This window comes from Dryobates pubescens, chromosome 21, assembly GCF_014839835.1.
Source record: "Dryobates pubescens isolate bDryPub1 chromosome 21, bDryPub1.pri, whole genome shotgun sequence".
In the NCBI taxonomy this organism is placed as follows: Eukaryota; Metazoa; Chordata; class Aves; order Piciformes; family Picidae; genus Dryobates; species Dryobates pubescens.
In genome coordinates, this window is record NC_071632.1 from 12,852,890 (window position 1) to 12,871,596 (window position 18,707).

At 37.7% G+C, this 18,707-nt stretch overlaps 1 protein-coding gene across 1 annotated transcript in view; it reads left to right on the top strand.

Moving 5' to 3' along the window:
* The window catches only part of PTPRN2 (protein tyrosine phosphatase receptor type N2), a 596,056-nt gene that overhangs the window by 557,394 nt on the left and 19,955 nt on the right, over window positions 1-18,707 (top strand). The window contains exons 18-21 of the mRNA XM_054171491.1: window positions 7,313-7,432; window positions 8,487-8,653; window positions 14,281-14,334; window positions 16,426-16,490. Coding sequence (XP_054027466.1) covers window positions 7,313-7,432; window positions 8,487-8,653; window positions 14,281-14,334; window positions 16,426-16,490 — 406 coding nt within the window. The remainder of the gene's footprint in view (window positions 1-7,312; window positions 7,433-8,486; window positions 8,654-14,280; window positions 14,335-16,425; window positions 16,491-18,707) is intronic.

Below are 18,707 nucleotides of genomic sequence, written 5' to 3' on the forward strand. Positions count from 1 at the left end.
TGTCTTAACTTGCAATGTATTCTAAGGAGCAAGGGATGGTAATATGCAAGAAACTATTCCTTGGAATTAGGATATTTAGAACCAACTGTCTTTGCACTGAAAAATTGTCCTTAATTATGCCAGTTTTATAAATTGCTTGTCTGCTAAGGTTCATCATCTCCAAGTGGAGATTTCTGTAGGAGGCCATCATTCTTCCCACTGAAAACCACCCTGCATTATGCCTTGCTTTCACAAATCTACCTCCATTCTTTCCTGTCCCTCTTTATGAAGTCCATTTCCATGTTTTTTTCATTTATTTTTCCATATTAAGTGAAATAAAGGGAGGGCTCAGGCAGTTCCTGCCAAGTGACTTATGAGGATATGCTTTAGTTGCCTTAGAAAATGAAATCATATATAATACTTATTTTTGTAAACATTTATTGTGTTTCTGTGATGTCCTCCCTCTATGACCAGCATCATTAATAAGTATAAGAACATTATATAGCTTCTGCTGAAGGAGTAGAGAAATTTGATTTTCTTCATTCTACATTCAGTAAGGTTCAAAGCACCTACAACAGTAAGTCATGAAGTTACATACAGTTATCCCTGGTAGTTTGGATGAGACAATTCCCTAGCCTTTGCCTGAATAGATGTGTAGCTCAGGCTAGATTGTTCCCCAGGTACCTTAGTCCCTGATGGGGTTCCAGTCTGGCAAGGATGGTCTGATACTGTTTATAAATAGCACTGCATCAAGCACAGGATGAGGAAGGCCAACTTCAGGTGCTGTGCCTTTGTGATTAGGATGCTCCTCTAGGAAGTGAGAAAGAGCTTCATTCTACATGTTCTGAATCAAACTCATGCTTCTTATTGCCTCATCTTTCCTCTACTATTTGCCAATATGGAAGTAGTCTTGAACTAGGGAATAGACTTCACCCTTTTATTAAAGCTGGGGATATGTTGCCAACGAACAAAAAAGAAATCTCACTCAAAGGGAGTTTACACTGTTGTGGTTATGGGGAGACCTCATCTCTGCTCCTTTGATTAATACTCTTGAAATAAAAATTAAAAATAAAGAAAGAGTCCCAGGAGCCCTAATCTGAGCCAGAGAGTTCATTGCCCTCAATCCTGCATTTTTTCATCTAAAACTGTTTTAAGGATAATTTTTCACTACCCATATGGAGGAGTATATTATCAGACTCGGTTCAAAAACTAGCTACCATTTTCCCCCCAGAACACACCAGCATGTGAAGAACCCAGTTCCTAAAGCTGCAGTCTTCAGCACATGATAAAGCTTTGTATATCTGTTTGGCAGCACTTGCTTTTCTCTTCCATGTTTTCTTAATTCAGCAGAAGAAATACAGAATGCTGTCAGTTGATTGTTCCCTGTGTATAAGCATTAATCATTAGTCATATCCAAGAGCAAACCCCAGTGAACAGAAGATCACGTCCCTGTAGCTGAATGAGTCTCCCTTCAAAATCGGTGTTCCAGGCCCATGGGTTGAGTAAGAACAACTGTACCAAACCCTCCCCTGCTCTAATTACTGGTTTCTGTGCTCCCAGTTCAGCACTTTGTGAGTGCTGAAATTAATTTACAGACAAAATTATTTCCCTGCATTTTGTTCTTCTGTGCAGAACACAGTGCTTTCAAGCAATGTTGATTCCCAAGTTTTATTTTCCTTGCCTGGAATGGGACTTCCTGCATGTCTAATCAGTTCTCACCTTCAGAAAGAAGAGCAGATGAAAAGCGACACAAAGCAATTCAATGTGTAAAATATGCATATTTTAATTTAATAAAAGGAAAACAGCAAGGGAGAGATAGGCACAGAACAGTAGCCCCTAGAGCTCTAGTAACTTGTCAAGCCATGTGAAATAAATACAGCGTTAGTAATTCTGTGGGCGTTCAGTGAAGGAGTGTGTGTTTACCATGCTCTCTTCTAATTATGGCTCCTGTTGGAGAAGGTGCTTAGAAGTGGTCCTTCTAAAATTGTTGTCCCTTTATTGTTTAGGTTTCCACACCGTTCCAATACTGAAGGGAAAAGCTAATTACTGGTTAGCAGATTGTCTCTCCTTTGTGTGGTTTTGTCAGCACCACAATGCTAAGTAGTGTTTATATTTAAATTATTTAATAATAAGGCTTGAGTTAGGAGTCTACTGAGAAGAGTAAGAACAGTTTATGTCTCTCTGAGAAAGCAGAAGTTATTGCAACACAAACTGTCATCCTGAGTTTGCTTCTCCCATTAGCTTCCAAACAAGTGTTGCTGAAACAGCAGAGATATAACATGTGAAGCTAGTGGGACATCCAGTTATTTATATCTGACCCTCTCTCAAGACATCTTTTCAACTGCAAGACAGATTTTATATTGTTTTTTAATTAAGCATAGTTTGTTAATCATTAATTTTTCAACCTAATACAGATTTGCGGTCTGGCACAACAATAGAATAGAATTAACCAGGTTGGAAAAGACCTGTGAGATCATCAAGTCCAACCTATCATCCAACACTATCTAATCAACTAAACCATGGCACCAGGTGCCTCATCCAGTCTCTTCCTAAACACCGCCAGTGATGGTGCCTCCACCACCTCCCTGGGCAGCCCATTCCAAGGGCCAATCACTCTTTCTGTGAAGAGCTTCTTCCTAACATCCAGCCTAAACCTCCCCTGGTGCAGCTTGAGACTGTGTCCTCTTGTTCTGTAACAGATTGTCTGGGAGAATAGACCAACCCCCACCTGGCTACAACCTCCCTTCAGGTAGCTGCAGACAGCAATAAGTTCTCCTCTGAGCCTCCTCTTCTCCAGGCTAAGCAACCCCATCTCCCTCAGCCTCTCCTCTACGACTTTACAAATGGCAGCTCTGACTGTCAGATTTGGCCCTTTTCATATCAAAATGATAAGTCATTTTCAACCAAAAAGTTTTGCAGAAAAAATTGCTTTTTGACTGTCACACTCTGTGAACTTCTAGTTGATAACACAAATCTAAATCCCCTCCCCCCCAGTTTATTTCTTGAATTTGAGTTAGCAGTTCCTCTGTTGTTTTGTGGGGGTTTTTTTTCTAACCCATTAAAGCATTGGGGTTTTGTTTTAAAATATTCCAGAATATGCTCTTTTTCATCTCCGGTAAATACAGTATTTCCTAGTTCCAGTATAGAACTTGAAGGAAGTCACAGCTGAGTTGATTACATTCAAGATAGGTAATGGCAGGACTGTTATCTGATCCAGCAGGGGTTAGTACCTTGTTTTGTTGTTTAGGAGATACATTTGCTCATGTCATGTTTTGATTATCATTAGAAATTAGTTGGGGTTTGTTTGCTTGTTTGTCTGCTTCTCCAAATAGCTGCATTTAATAACTATTCAGGAAGCCTAAAAGACTGAAAAGGTGAAATGTTTAGTTTGTTGGAGATCTCTTCCAGAAAACAGCTGGTATACTTAGTCTGTTATTTTTAGTGAACAGGCTGGACTTCACTGATTATCCCACCTATTTTCTCTTTAAATCATCACATTTTAGAAACTTCCACCAGTTCCCGTTGAAAGAAGAGTCAGATCAGAGCATGTCTTGTAATTTCCCCAACACTAAACTAAAGGACTGAAAGAAGGGGCTGGGGATGCATCATTCATTGAAGAAGCAGCTTAGAAATGAAGTGTCTGGGAAAAATAATAATAAAGCGATTCATATTAAATATTTTACCAACAAGCTCTTCAAAACTTGCATTTGTGCCAGTGTTGTGGCACTGATTCTCCTGTTTGTGACTTTTTCTCCTTTCTTTTAAAAACAATTCTATGGTCTTTTGCACATACTTCATACTAAATATAATTCATCCCAGTGTGGAAGTTCTTTGTACGGGACTGGCATGCTGGATAACCACAGCATGAGGTCTCTACACGTGGTAGATTTCATCAGCAGGGAATCCTGCGGATGTCAAATGCACTGCTCATCTTTGGGTTGCAGGATTCAGCCTCTAATATGCAATAAATGAAGAGGGATGGTTTTATTCTTGTCTAAGAAATGTTTTGAGAATGATACATACATCAGAACCTCATTAAAGGTCATTAACATGTTACTCTCTAGGCATATAGGCTGAATGTAGAGGTGTCACACAATTATACGTTCTCTTCCTTTTTCAGCCAAGAACGCATTGCAAAGCTTTGTAGTGAGCTGCTATACATAGCTCAGACTTTATCACCTCCATTCAGAAGACTCCATTCTACATTTCTTCTTCTCCTGGAAGTGTTACTGTAAATTGCAGATATGAAACTGCCTGTTCTAAGTGAGCTAAATAAGTTTAGGTTTATGTATTACATCTTTTATGCAATATATTTGGGGGCTTATTTAGTTTTTATAGACACAGAGTCCAAGGATTAATTTTGCTGGGCTCTAAATAAAAAGAAAAACCTCTATACTGAGGACCTTATAGTCTCTTTAAACTTAGGTTACATGCAAGCATAAAAAGTTTAGAATTGCATAAACTGCTGTGTATTTGCAACTGAACGTCCTCCTTTATTCTCCAAGCCCAGATGAAATGACTTACTGGTAACCAGAGGCACTTCTCCAAAGGCTGTATTGAGATTGTGCAGGCCAGGTCTGTGCTTCCTGTTCCTTCATTAATTCCAAAGACACACTCCTTAGGGCCACTTTCCAGCACATTACCATATTTGAGCACTGGGCACAGCAAAGTGCTAGATGTTGGAAAATGTGGCTTGTGAGAGACTCATCACCAAGTTAAAGATGGGGTAGTCAATAGGTAACAGTATGAAACTCTGTGAGCTGCCTTTGAACCATCCCACTTCTGTGTTGTTTGGAAAGAAATTCAGCAAACAGCCTGATAGTGTAATATTTAAGTTATCTAGGAAACAAAGAAAATGTTGTTCTCTGGTCACAGGCTGTGAGTTGTAGTGAAAATTGTGTCTCAATGGTAAGCACAGGAGATGTGGTGACAACTGCTTGTAACAGGGATGACAGCACTAGATTGCACTGTCGTCTTGATTTAGTAGATTTGACTTCTATATTTTCACACAATGACCTAAAAGAAATATTATACCCTAGAGTAACTTTGAAATTGTTTGTTTAAATTAACTTTCATTTGGATTTATGCTTAATGAAATCTTCAGAGATGCAGGCAGCCCTTTACTAATGAAATGCTGTGTCTTTGAACCAATGAACAGGGTTGCCAAACTGTAAGGATTCCTCTCTAAACGAGTGGGCTTTTATAATGTTACACTTGGGTGGCACAAGCAGAGTGCTGGATGATTAGTTTATGGTCTAGATCATTGTATTTTTATTACGCTCATAAAAACTGTGTTTCTCCTCATTTTCGTAATGGCTTCAATGAGCTTCCATACCTTCTAGAGGCACATTAAATTGTTATGTGATGAAAGTACTGATTTAGTGGGGCTAATTTTAAAGGAAGATACATGTTTTGAATTCTTACCTTAGTCTGTTTGCTGACTTAAAAAAAAAAAAAATAAAGAAAAGAAAAAGGTGAAATTATGTTGGAATCAATGAGATCCTTACAAAGTTCCCAGATGTGTGTTAAAAAAGCAATACAAAAAAGATACAAACCATAAATCTACCTCTGTCCATATAATAAATTGTCTATCAATTGAAATTATTTTTGCTGATTTTGTGACATTATGAGTATTTAACAGGAGACTGAGTGGACTGCAGGTATTTTAATGTTTACAAAAATGTTAAGGGGATAAAAAAAGGAAGATTATTTTTATTCCTCACATTCAGCTGTGTTTCTTCCCCCCCACTTCTGTTCAAAAGTATAAATAACCTTGGATTAATTTCTCTAAATAATTTCTCTAAATAATTTTGCAGTGCTTTTGAAAGTCATTTTAATTATGTTGCAGAATGGGGGGGGGGGGGGGAGAGGGAGAGAGGGGAAGGGAGAAAAATGTTATTTGTTTCTCCATACGCAAGCTGCTCTTAAAAGAGAAGACAACATCATTATCCATGAATGGGAAACCTTTTTATTTGATATGTAATTAAAAAAAAAAATAATCCTTGAATTGAATGTATCATCTCATCTTCACACAGTTTAGACAAAGGCCTTTTTTGTTTACAAAATTTACATGTCAATACAGTTGCTGATAAATATTTCTGTGAAATAAACATAACCCTTCACAAAAAGAGCAGTTTACTCTTCATTCAGTAATTTTATATGCTAGCAGAAAGACAATGAAAGTTGTATGCAAATATAACATCAATGTACAGCATAATAATAACAGGTTTTAGTGATTATGCTGCTTGGTATTAATTCATAGGAGCCTTTTTGTTCAGCCATGGGCTGTGTTTGGAACAGAGATAGGCCAGACCAGAGCATCCCTTCTTGTTCTGCTGTTTGTGGGAGACATCCACAAATCCTTTAGCTGAGGATGAGCTGAATTCTTGTATCCTACTCTGTGGCTGATGTATATTATTAAGGAATCATGTTGATACTGAAGATACACTGTTTTCTTCTGTTTCTGCTGTACCTGTGCTATGTGAGCATACAGTGTGCTGCAGGAGTTGGTCTTTCCTTCTTCCTCCAGAAAAAAAACCAGGGGATTTGGAGAGAGAGAGAGAGAAAACAACAAACAAAACAAAGCAAAATGTTAGGGAAAGAAAATTAAAGGAGAAAAGATAAAAGAAAAAAAAAATAAAAGGCATGAAGGAAAAAAACATAAAAGAAAGTAAAAAAGAAGGAAGGACGGAAAGGAGATGTAAGAGGAAGTAATGCACTTTTGCCACAAATCTTTAAATGTGTTTTTGGAGGGATGGTTTCTCCATCTGAAATGTTTCTGGAAGAACAGATTTTATTTGGGATTTTCCTGCCTTTTCCTCGTTGCTGTTGTTCAGATGAAACTTTCAAGAATTTCTCAGCAATGCAGTATTTAATGGCTTTTACTAGATGGCAACTGTAATAAGAAAGAGGCTGAGGACACAAACAGGTTTAAGTACATGACACTTTAGTAGGTGCATGCTCCTTTAATATTAAATATCAAATCCCAAATTGCTGTGTATTCTGCAACCATTGTTCAGCATTCCCTTTGTGGGTCTGAAAGTTTGATGGAAAAGCATCTGAACACAGTACAAGGAACGAGGAGAGATTTTTGTGGAAGACCTGAATTGAAATAACTGGAAATTCTTTAATATTTCATGGATGCCTGCAAAATATGATGCCAGTTTATTCAAGGATTTGAAAGCAGCTGCAGAGTAAAAGTGTCTAATGAAAATGAAATAAATTTCCTGTGAATGGAATAAATTTTGATTGTGTGTCTGAGTGCAGTAATTATACATGTCATGCAGTAATTAGGCAGTCACAATGTGGCCACGGTGTCTTTCTTTGTCTGCAGATGGTCTGGGAGAACGGCTGTGTCGTTATTGTCATGCTGACACCCCTCGCAGAAAACGGAGTCAAACAGTGCTACCACTATTGGCCAGACGAAGGGTCAAACCTCTACCATATCTATGAGGTACCTAAACAAAATATCTGGTTGTAAACGTGACAGGAAGTGTACAGCTTCATTTCACATGGGGGAAAAATGGTGTTTAGGCCGACCTAACCTGGAGGTTGAACTCAGGGCTCTCAAGTACCCCTCATATGCTTTCAAGTAGTTTCAGATTTGCAGAAAAGAAATCAGCGCAGTTTGAATAGCGAGGTAGTTTCTGATGAATAAAATCTAGTAAATAATGAGCCAAGCAGTACAATGAATAAAGGACAACAATTTTGCTGTTCAAAAGCTTTTGCAAATGGTTGAAATGTGAAACCATGTATTTGTATTTTATAGTAAACAGTATTTTTAGAACTAGTGGATCTTGTCTTAGGAAAACCATATGCGTATCTTTATAGAAAAGCTGCTCTGTAGCTTCAGCAATTAGTGCTATCTATTTTTACCTCTTCCTTCAGTCACAACAACAAATACATATTTGTATTTTCTAGCTCAAAATACCATATCACCAGTTTTTGTCAGAATGTGCCATTGACAATGGATGTCAGATTTTTCCAGTTGTCAGCCGAGGAAGACACTAAAACCAGCATGCCAAACATGAAGACCAGGGAAACTGTTGTTTAAACTAAAATGTGAAGAAACTCATATTCTGTGAAGATGAACTCTGCAAAGAAACTACATTTTTTTTTATACATATGTTTTCTACATAGCAGGAGAAGACCACTGAGAGCAGGCTGGGCAATGTATTGTGGGCATTTCTGAGTAGAAAGTGACTGACAGTCCTAACATACTTTCAGGCAGTGTCTGTTGTATACCTAATGATGTAAAGTTTCACTTCAGTTTTCTTTTGCATTAAAACTGCCAAGATATTTTTATGTCTTCAATAAAGCAGCAGTGGGTGCTAACCCCTCCCTAATAATTAAACTGATTGCTAAATTAAAAATAGTTATAATTTTTTAAAAATCCTAGCAGTTCCTATGCACTTCCTTCATCCTAGACATCTTTCACCTACAATCCTGATGATAAGGCCTACAATTGGAATTGCTGATGTCCATTTGTTCCTTCCCGTGGGGTGTAGGTAAACCTTGTCTCTGAGCACATCTGGTGCGAGGATTTCCTCGTGAGGAGCTTCTACCTGAAGAACCTGCAGACAAATGAAACCCGCACAGTGACACAGTTCCACTTCCTCAGCTGGAATGATCAGAGGGTTCCTGCTTCCACAAGATCACTTCTGGATTTCCGCAGGTAAAGCATGAAGTATGACAATTCATTCAGAGATGATTACAGATCTGAGGAACTAAACCTAGTCGTTCTTACTGTCATTTAAATATTTCTGGTTAGAAAGGGGGTTCTTCAGCCTGTGAAGCCACAATGCTAAACTAACACAAAAATCTGCAAGGAAGCTGATGTTTAGTGTTGCCTCACACATAGATGTTGCCTGGTTTTTAAGATATACTCATTTCGCATTTACAGATCAATACCTTTCTTCCGTTTGTACAGCTCTTCGGTGCTTTTATATTTCTTTGTTTTCCAAGTATTTATCCAGTCTGCAACTTCCAAGCTCTTTGTGCCACTCCCCTATGATCCTTATTGCAGGAATCTCACAAATAAATTATGTAGTGTGAGCACACTTGAAAAAAAAGACAAGCCACAATGGAGTCATGCAGCAATAGCGGCATTCCTGGAGGAGTGCTCCTTTGTAAGGATCAAACAACGAGTTCTCCAGACCTTCTGTGGCTGCAGGAAGGTGGAAATTTGACAAAGCAGATGAAACTGTTGACAAAACATACACTCTGGAATTTTAAGGAAAGTTAAGATGGCTTTAAAATACAAAGACACAAAAAACCAAAACCTGTGAAAGTCCTTTCCACCTTCCCTAATGTTTGCTGTGTCTAAATTTTAATTTGAAAATTAAAGCCATGCATGATAAATGCTGGAGAAAAATAATCTTTGTTTGATTGCAAACCGTGCCCAGTGCATCCCGTGTAGGTGTTAGCATGTATCAGCTAATCCACAGCGCTGCGCTTATGATTAATGAAAAGAATCTCCAGGAGGTTTGGGGAGTTAGTTCTCAATCCACAAGTGGCCTGTGGGATCACGTGTTTTCCTCTCTGGACTGCAATATTATCTACAGCCTCCCAAAGTGATTATAAAGGGCTCGGTGTTCAGAAGCTCCAGACTTGTTTCTTTGAGTAAGTGCTGGAAGCTCTGGCTGATGCCACTCGGAGTTAACACACCTGCACCTGAGGAGAGAAGCTGGGATATATCCAACAGGAACTGCTTATGCAGTTGTCTGTTGGCAAAATTTTAGTCATACAAATTTAGGACTAAATGCCACCCTTCATCCATCAGTATTCTTGTACATATTGCTTTTCAAAGCAGAGAGCCATCTCACACGGTGCAGGTCAAGTAATGAAGTACAGCTTCACTGAGTCACTAGGAGCTATGTCTAGGTAAGGATATAAGGATATGCTGCAGAGTAATGACATAAAAGCAACAGCAGAAGAGGGAAGCATGGTCATAGGATGGAGTAGAAGCTGTAATTAAATTTTCATCATTTTATTCTCTGGCTTCAAACTTTGATGTGATTTTCATGGGTTGATTTTGCTTTGCTTGTGGTACTGAAGAAGTTGCTTATAGTGAATTTCTGTAGCGAAAATTCTGAACCGGTTCCCTTAAGACGTGCAAGGCTGCAGCACTGAGCAAACTCAGCTCTTTTTGAAGTTAGTGGGAAATCTGCTAGCATTTCTAACTAGACTATAAATGAGCCTGTACAGCCAGGACATGGGAAGCTGGGAACACTTTGACTCCAACTTGCTTCAGTAAGAATTGAGGTCCCTGCATGAACTGTAGGATTAGATCTACAGTAAGTCACAGTTCACATTGTCAAGAAAGCACTTCTTAGAGTGACATTGTGCAAGGGTTAAATAGACATATTGGAGAAGTGCTATGCAGTACTTTGAAAAAGAGAAATTATAGCTAGATGAGCAAAGTAGTGGAGCTGCCATTCTTTGTATTTAAAGCCAGTATGGGAATGAACCTGTTAAGATTTAATTGAATTCTGAGTGTTCATTTCATATGTATTCACAGTCCAGTGTAGGCTACTGTAATCATTTGCTACGTGCAGGTTTTGTACAATGAACTCATAATACTGAATGCATAGTAAAATTCCGCTTGAAAAGGAATTTTGGCATGCACAATAGCTGGTCTGTGAATCTCAGTTTTCTTGGTCATCTGATGTTGCTGGGTTTTTAATGACAAAAAAACCAAACCAAACCAAAACTAATGCACTATTGCTAAAACAATGTATTTGGAATTCATTACACATGCTTTGCACCTGAAGCTTCCTATTGAAAGTACAAACTCGGCTGGATTACGACAGCTGAGTCACAAAGCCCCTGGAATAAACGTCTGACAGCACTACCCTACTCGTAGTAGGGTGGTGTTAGAAAGGGGCTGCTCTCATTTCTTTTAATCTTATCTATGTTTTTATGTGCATTCAGTGTGTTTGTGTATATATGGATATGTGTGTATATTTATATATTCACATACATATATGAAATTAAACATATACATAACCAACCCTCTGTTTTTTATAATTCATCACCAAGAAAAATTGGATTCCCAAAATTACCTTGCCCAGAGTCTGTGGAAATATGGACCTTAAAATTTTTATTGAAGTAAATTTTGCAAGTCTCTTTGAAAACTGAAAGCTTACATTTATCTTGCTATGTATCAGACAGTATTTTAGATGATTTTGCATCTAGAAGATACATTAAACCTTGTGGAATAATCTATCATGCTTTCATAATGTAGGTATAAATTGCCAAAAAGAGATTATTCTATGTATTTTTAAAATCTGTACAAATGACAGTCCCTGAGAGGTGAGGCTACTACAGAAACCACTGGTCAGTTTTAAATGCTTCTGGAGTCCTAATTTCATTTTGAACAATAGACCAATCATTATTGCTCTGGACTAGCTTGTTAGTCATGCACTGATATGTGTAATTAAATATTTCTTGAGCCCAGAGGGAGCACATTTACACTTTAAAGAGGGACTGCTAAGCTAAAAGATAATTAGCATCACATGTGAGGGCTTTGCTTAAAATATATATCTATTATGCTATCACTTCTCGCTGTGTGCAATGGCATTTACTAACACTGCTCACTTTAAAAATGGACAAATTCTTATTTTGCCAGCTAATTAGCGGTTGCCAGTGTCATTTTTGTGATGTTGCAGCTAGTAATATGAGCCCAGTTGCATAGTCACAAAAGTGATCATTGGAAACTGTGACTCTGCTGCAGGGACAATGTGGGAAACCCCTTTTCTGAGCCTCTAACGACCTCTGACCTTTGCTTGCTGATGGTTTGCATGATGATTTCTTTTTCACTCAATGAGCCAAGGGTTGGTTTGTATTACTAATCATTCTTTCTAAGTTAATTCTTCCTGTATATGTGTATATATATATAAAAAATATATATTTTCCTCAACATTCAAGAACTTTGCTTACTGATGAATTTTTCAGCTCACTCTCATTAGCCAGAACTAAGAATGAAATAAGATGTTGCTGCATTTCTAAATATTTTCATAAGCTATATATAGACAGAGCCATGAACCAGCTGGATTGGAACCCTTTGTTTTAATGCGCTTTCTGAAATGTGTGACGATGAAAACGTTTGAAACGCCTTCAATAAAACTGACAAACATAAGGTGTCTTTCCCTAACATGTGTCTCTGGCTGTCTGATTTACTGGGAGATCTGATGTACTGATAGGCTTAAATTGAGTTTGCCATTGAAATTTTATTAGGACTTTGGTAGATGGCTAGTCACAACACGCAAACATGATATTAATGGTGCCATACAAGGAACAAAGGAACCACACAAGCAGAAAAAAAAGGCCAAAAAAAAATGGTAAATGCTCCTCTGTAGTTATTAGCTTTCATTTAGTTCTTTAAACACAGAAATTACTTATTACTAATGCACATGATGGGGGATGGAAGGAGAATGACCAGCTGCAGGTAGGGGAATGCAGACTGACTGTATCAGATGTTGTTACAGACATTTCAAATACAATTTACTGTACAATATAGAACATAAGTATCAGGCCTTCTACTGTATAGGAGAAGTTAGTTCTCAGATATGACCATTACGAACTGAGTAGTTCAGTTATGTGAAAACTCTACTTGTACCTTAAGTCATTGAAGTTCTGGTTGGTAGTGCCTGCATATATATGCATTTATGGACATAGAAATGGCCCATTTAGCTTCTAAAGTCAGGTGCTTCTCAATGACCTACCACTTACTTCACAGAACATTGTTCTACTGTATTAATTACTTACATCAAGGAACATAGAGACAAAATGTCTCTGCAAATACCATTTACATTGGTAATCAAAACAGTAAGAATTGTGACAAATTCCTGACTTCTAATGTTTAAAGACAATCACTACAAGAACTTAATAATCTTATCAAGTTTGGTTAGAATCTTAAATAATAAAAAGCAGAATATGAAAACACAGTTACATGGGACAGCAGCAGCACCCCCATTGCCTATTTGGATTGAGTTGCAGGTATCCTGACTCCCTGTCAGATCAGAAGTTTAGGCATCTTCAGGCTATACTGTAAGCAGTGTTTAAAGATATATGCATGTTTTCACAGCACAGATGTTAGTGAATAGATGAACAGCCAAGAACTAAATGATTCAGTAGGTTAGTTATGCTTTAAAATTCATAATAACCTCATGCCACAGTTGCCAATTTCCTGTAGCACACTTCAGTTTAGCAGTCAGCATCCTATGTAATACTTACAGTGAGCTGGGGACTATGAGTCTGCGCAGCCCTTGGAAGCTGCCATATGAAATAATTTTATATGAGACCTTCTAGCTCCAGTAAACTCAAACATCTCATCAAGTAAATGCAATGAAAGGTTTTGATTTCTCGAAGCAATACTTTCCCATTTTAGCCATTATTCAGCTTGCCTTGTTAACATAAGTGTGCATATTTTATGGGTTTCTGGGCCTGTTATATACTCGACGTGCAAAATGTATCCTAAAGCAGAAGAGAGGGTTTGGGATTTTGGGTTTTGTAAGGTAATTTAAATAGATTTAAACCAATTTCGTGGTCTCTATTCTTATACCGGATATCTTGGTTTGCTTCAGGCCTAGTTAACTCTTTGAGTTCACATATCAGCAGACCTCTTCTGTAGCTGCACTTTTATTGATTGACTTCACATCTATTCTCTTGCCACTGAGAATGTTTAACCAGGAAGCTGTGGAAGACAAGAATGTGTAAATATGAAATGTATAAGACTTCTTCACTAGAACCAAAGCAGTGAAGCGTACTGATGGCTTTAGCTATTTTTACCACAATAGATTACATGTTAGAATTTTGTGAGCTTTTCAGGAGATTTGGTATTTGCCTTTCTAGGGACAACTGGTTTTGCAAACCATCACATACTGTATAATGTATACTGGAATAGCCTTTTTTTTTTTTTCATTTTGTATTCAGTTTGATGCCCCTTGATATTTCTTTGAGGAAGCTTATGAACTTAAAATTGGCTTTAAAATTAAAGCATCTCAAGATAATCTTAACATTTGGAGCTAAAACATGAGACATTTGAGAAAAGAAAGCGTTTATTTTGCCTAGCCAACAGCAACAATGAGATGTTTACTGGGATTTCTACAGCAGCAAAGCAGAAGCAAACTTTAAACAAGATTGTGTAGGTAACAACTGCTTGTTTTATTGGGAAATTCTCAGCCTGACTGTTTCTTTAAAGACTGCAGTATTTGCTTTATGTAATTGCTTATTTTTGACAGTTGGCTACAGAAACTGTGTAATATACTTAATTAATTTTTTGTGTCTGTTTTATTTCAGAAAAGTAAACAAGTGCTACAGGGGTCGCTCTTGTCCAGTAGTTGTTCATTGCAGGCAAGTATAATTTCTAAAATAGTTTAGAGAGATTTGTATGAGTAAGAATTTAATACAGATGTTTTAAAAAAAAAAAAAAAAGGACAAAGTAAAGCTTTAGATTAATCACTAAATAGACAGTGAGGTAGGCTGATGTATTAAATGTAATTCAGCTGGGTTTTTTAATGCTAATTAATACTTAGGATCTGTTTTCATAATAAAATTATCCTTTCCTGTAGATGTTGTGCTGTGACTTAACAATGTATGGCCACCCTTTCCAATACAAGATGCACTTCAGTTTCATAAATCTTCTTTGGAATGCTAATGGCTCCTTGCATTCCCTCCCAAATTAGTCTTGTTTACTTTATTAACTCTGAATTACGTTTTATTTCTTCTTTGCTTGCATTTAGTGATCACAGTAAAAAGAGGGCAATGTCAGGGGGTGGAAACCTACCCAGAGACTGAGTAATCTGTTAAACACAGATTATCTTTAGGCCTGATAGTCCAATGCACATAAGAGCTATCAGGCAGATTATTGAAAAACTTTAACATAATAATGTTCATGTTTGGTTTTACCATTAGAGATCCTGAGTTCTAAGGAGAATGATGCACTTATTTATCAAAGATATTCTTGTAGATAAGGAAGGTAGAAAAACCAGCCCTGCTAAGAGGCAGGTTGTTTGACATGTGGCGCTCCATTTTGGGTGAGGAGGGAGGGGATGTGTTTCTTGTATGTGGCTCAGCAGAGTCACCTTCCAGTGGGGCCCTCTGCAGAGGCGAATGCCCTGGAGGAGGTTTGTTTGCATTGCCTTCAGAAAGCCTGAGAAAAGAAACATTTGATGCAAAATGAAGAACCTTCAAGTTTCTTGCTCTTTCCTTACTGTGATGGATGGAAATGTCTACCATCGGCTCAGTAGTTTTTGTTTTTATTGAGCCTGATTGCTGCCTTGTCTCTCATTATTCAGCTTAACTAATAAGATTGTGTCTTTGTTCTCTTCATAGAGATAGGAAAAAAAAAAAAGTTATTACCATTACCTCATTTTTTTCTAAGCAGCGATCTAGTAACTGGAAGAAAAAAGCTTCTGTCTACAGAGACTTAACAAAAATTAAGTTTCATAGCCCGCCTGTAAACAGAATGTAATAACGTGCTTCACGCTGTTCTATTATTTTTCCTTTCATTAATTCTTGTACACAAATTGAGCTATCAATAAAAATAATGACTTAATTAATAAAACTACATACCAGTCTAATTGGTCACACATGCACCTTTGTAAAAATTTTGGGGAGGGGAAGGAAAAAAAAAAAGCTTTTACTTAAAGTCTTAATTATGTTTGCTAACAGCAGCTCTAAAAGAGCATCATGCTGGCAATTACATGTTGCTCTCTGAAAGGGACACAAGCTGCATTCAGATTAGGGAGCTTTCCCTCTTCCAAGTCTTGGTCTCACATCTCTGAGGAAGGGTTGATGATACACAAAAATTAAAACTGTTTCTTAGGAATTATGGTAATGTCTTTTTCTGATCACTGCAACTAAGGAAGAATTATAGGGAAAGGTAAAAAGAAAAAGCAAGTTCTTTGTGATGAATACTGAAGAAAGATTGCAGTCCCTCAGTAATCAAATATTTTGGTTCTCTAGCAGATTTTTGTACATATTCGCTCTGACCGCTGTGTTCAAATGCAATCTGTGACACTTTGGAACCATTCTGGATAATGGTCTGCTCTAGCTTATTCTGTGCTTGATCTCATGTACAACTGACTACAAGCTCATTATGTGTACTTTTTTTTAATAGAAATGGTATCCTGTTTTAATGTTAATGACTGTTCTATTGTTGCTTAAAATGCTTTGCTTGCATAAGCAGAACTTTAAAAATCAAGACAAACCCCTGTTATCAATGCAAGCTAGCAGTTAATCTTTTACAAACAGCTTGTGTTAATTCTGTACAAGCCTTCTTTCCTCCCTCAATACTCTCCTTTTAGCCCCTCATTCTCTCCTCTCTTCCCATCTCCTCTCCCCTCATGCATAACAGTATGACATTAAGATCAGGTACCTCCATATTGAATCTAGATGCACATTGATCAGCTTTATTTTATCTTTTTCCCTTTCTGTTGGCAGCGATGGTGCGGGAAGAAGTGGAACCTACATTCTAATTGACATGGTTCTCAATAAAATGGCTAAAGGTGAGAATCAAAAGGCTTGTTACTTAGTACTGAAAGATGTGCTTCTGTTGCCATGGCAACATGGGGAGCAATATTCACAGAAAATCTGAGAATAAATTAGAGGCAAATTGTACTCTTTCCTGAATGCTCTTAAGTTTTATTTTTATAGCAATTTCAAACAACAAACTCAATTGCAAATGCTTTGTGAATGAGCAGGTGCTTTTGCACTATTGAAAGGCATTTAAATTTTGGAATTTATCATTTAAAATAGTCATCACAGTTTTTAGAAGATAACTCTGGGTCTGTACAATCCTTATTTTGTGCTTACATGCATTAGGTCCTGGGCTGCTTCATGACTGTTGCCAGGTCAGCTGTCACCTACGCAGCCATGATGGTCAAATGTCACTACATTTCTTTTTGTGATGCCCATTGCCACCAAAGTGCCTAGAAATTGTGGTGCCAGAGAGGGCTTCATGGGCTGCACAGATTAGTCTCTTAAAGATCAAAAAAAAGTGTAGTGAACAGGACAGAGGACTGAAAATCAATCAGCTAATGCTCTGTTCCCAGTTCTGCCACTATCCAGTATTGAACAATTTACTTAACTTTTCTGTTTCTTAGTTTCTTTATCTGTGAGATGTAATTTTATGATATCAGAAATCATCTGTCAACATAAACATAGTTGTGGTGTTTGTTTAAATGAAGTCTATAGCTTTTCTAGTGATTGAGACCGTTCCTTTACAATAAATGGTTCATGGTGGTACTTGAGATAGTCTGAAACAATCTTTGTGTGTTAAAACTAAACCAAATGCTGTCTTCAAAGGGAAAGAGAGTGAAAGTGGGCATGTAAACCTGACCATATGTTTAAAAGTATTAATAGTAGTCAACTTTATTTATATATTATAGTCCTTCCTCATGCTTTTGGACATGTTTGTATCAGTTTCATAGAACTGCATTTTAAGAGCAAGAGAAGCCTCGTGAGATTGAAAACAAACTGAAAATAGTAATTTGCCTTTCTTAGTTCTTAACCTGAACTCTTAAGCCACATTGATCTGTCGTTACGAACACACATGCATTTAAAGAAAAAAATTATAAATTGTAAAAACATGTATTAATTGATATAAATAATATTTAGTTCTTTGAGTTCAAATCACTTCACAGTTGTTATTTAAAATCTGTAAAATGGACATATTTTGTATGTAGTTTAAAATCACATTCCATGCCTCGCACTCATGTGCCTTTGCATCCTGGAGATCCGAGTCCTGTGGGACATAACAACCTCCTCACTCTTTAGTTCAGCATTTTTTTTACTCTCCAGGTTTTACTAATATATCTCATCAAATGGGGATGGAATTTTGTGCCCATGAGCATCATGTGGAACTTGCTGGCGGTGTTAAAAGAAGATGTATGTTTGCCTTCTCCTTAGCAGTGTACTGAAAATAAATTTTTCAGTGGGATGAGATTAGTTTTTCATGCTCGTTGGAAAATAGGTTTTCACTCTGTGAAGGAATATGGAGATATTTCCAGTGCTTGTTACGTGCCACGTGACAACCTAGTCTTTAAAAATAGAAGCAATGGTACATCATAAAATTAATGGAGACCTTTGTTAGGTGTTTGTTCGGCTCATTTCAGTCATCAGCAATGAGAAGCTGTAATGAAAACTAGATTTAAAGTATATGCAATTTACTCACATAAAGAAGTAAATGAGAAGTATTTTCTAGCTTGAGGCTTTCAGCCACTTAAGGGAGGGTTGACTTTGTTGTAAAAGCACTGAAGAATGCCATTTATTGACTCCATTGTAGCATGTAATGTCAAATTCCATTTTAAGTGTGGGCTTAGCACTTCACAATACCAGACAAGTCATGTGAAACTGGCCAGAGAAAGGCGTCACAGGGCTTTTGGAGATCGGTCACCCCCATTTTGTTCTTGACCTGCTCCCCTCTGCCCATGGGGGTTTGCAACGCAAAATCCTCTGACCTGGTGCTTTGGCTGGGGTTTAAATGAAAGATCAAAGGGCAGAGCGGGCATCTCAGCCCTGCTGAGGTGGGCCTTTCCCAGGCTGTCACACTGTGCGGCCACCAAAGGTTTTGTTCGGGCGGGAACCGGGGCCCAGCCTGTGCGGCCGGGGCCCTCTTTGTCTGGCCTGAGAAGCTGGAGGCCCAGGTTGAGGATCCAATGTTCATCAAGTGATCAAAGGCCTGAAGCCCTGGACATGAAATCTTTCTTTCCATTTCCTTTTCT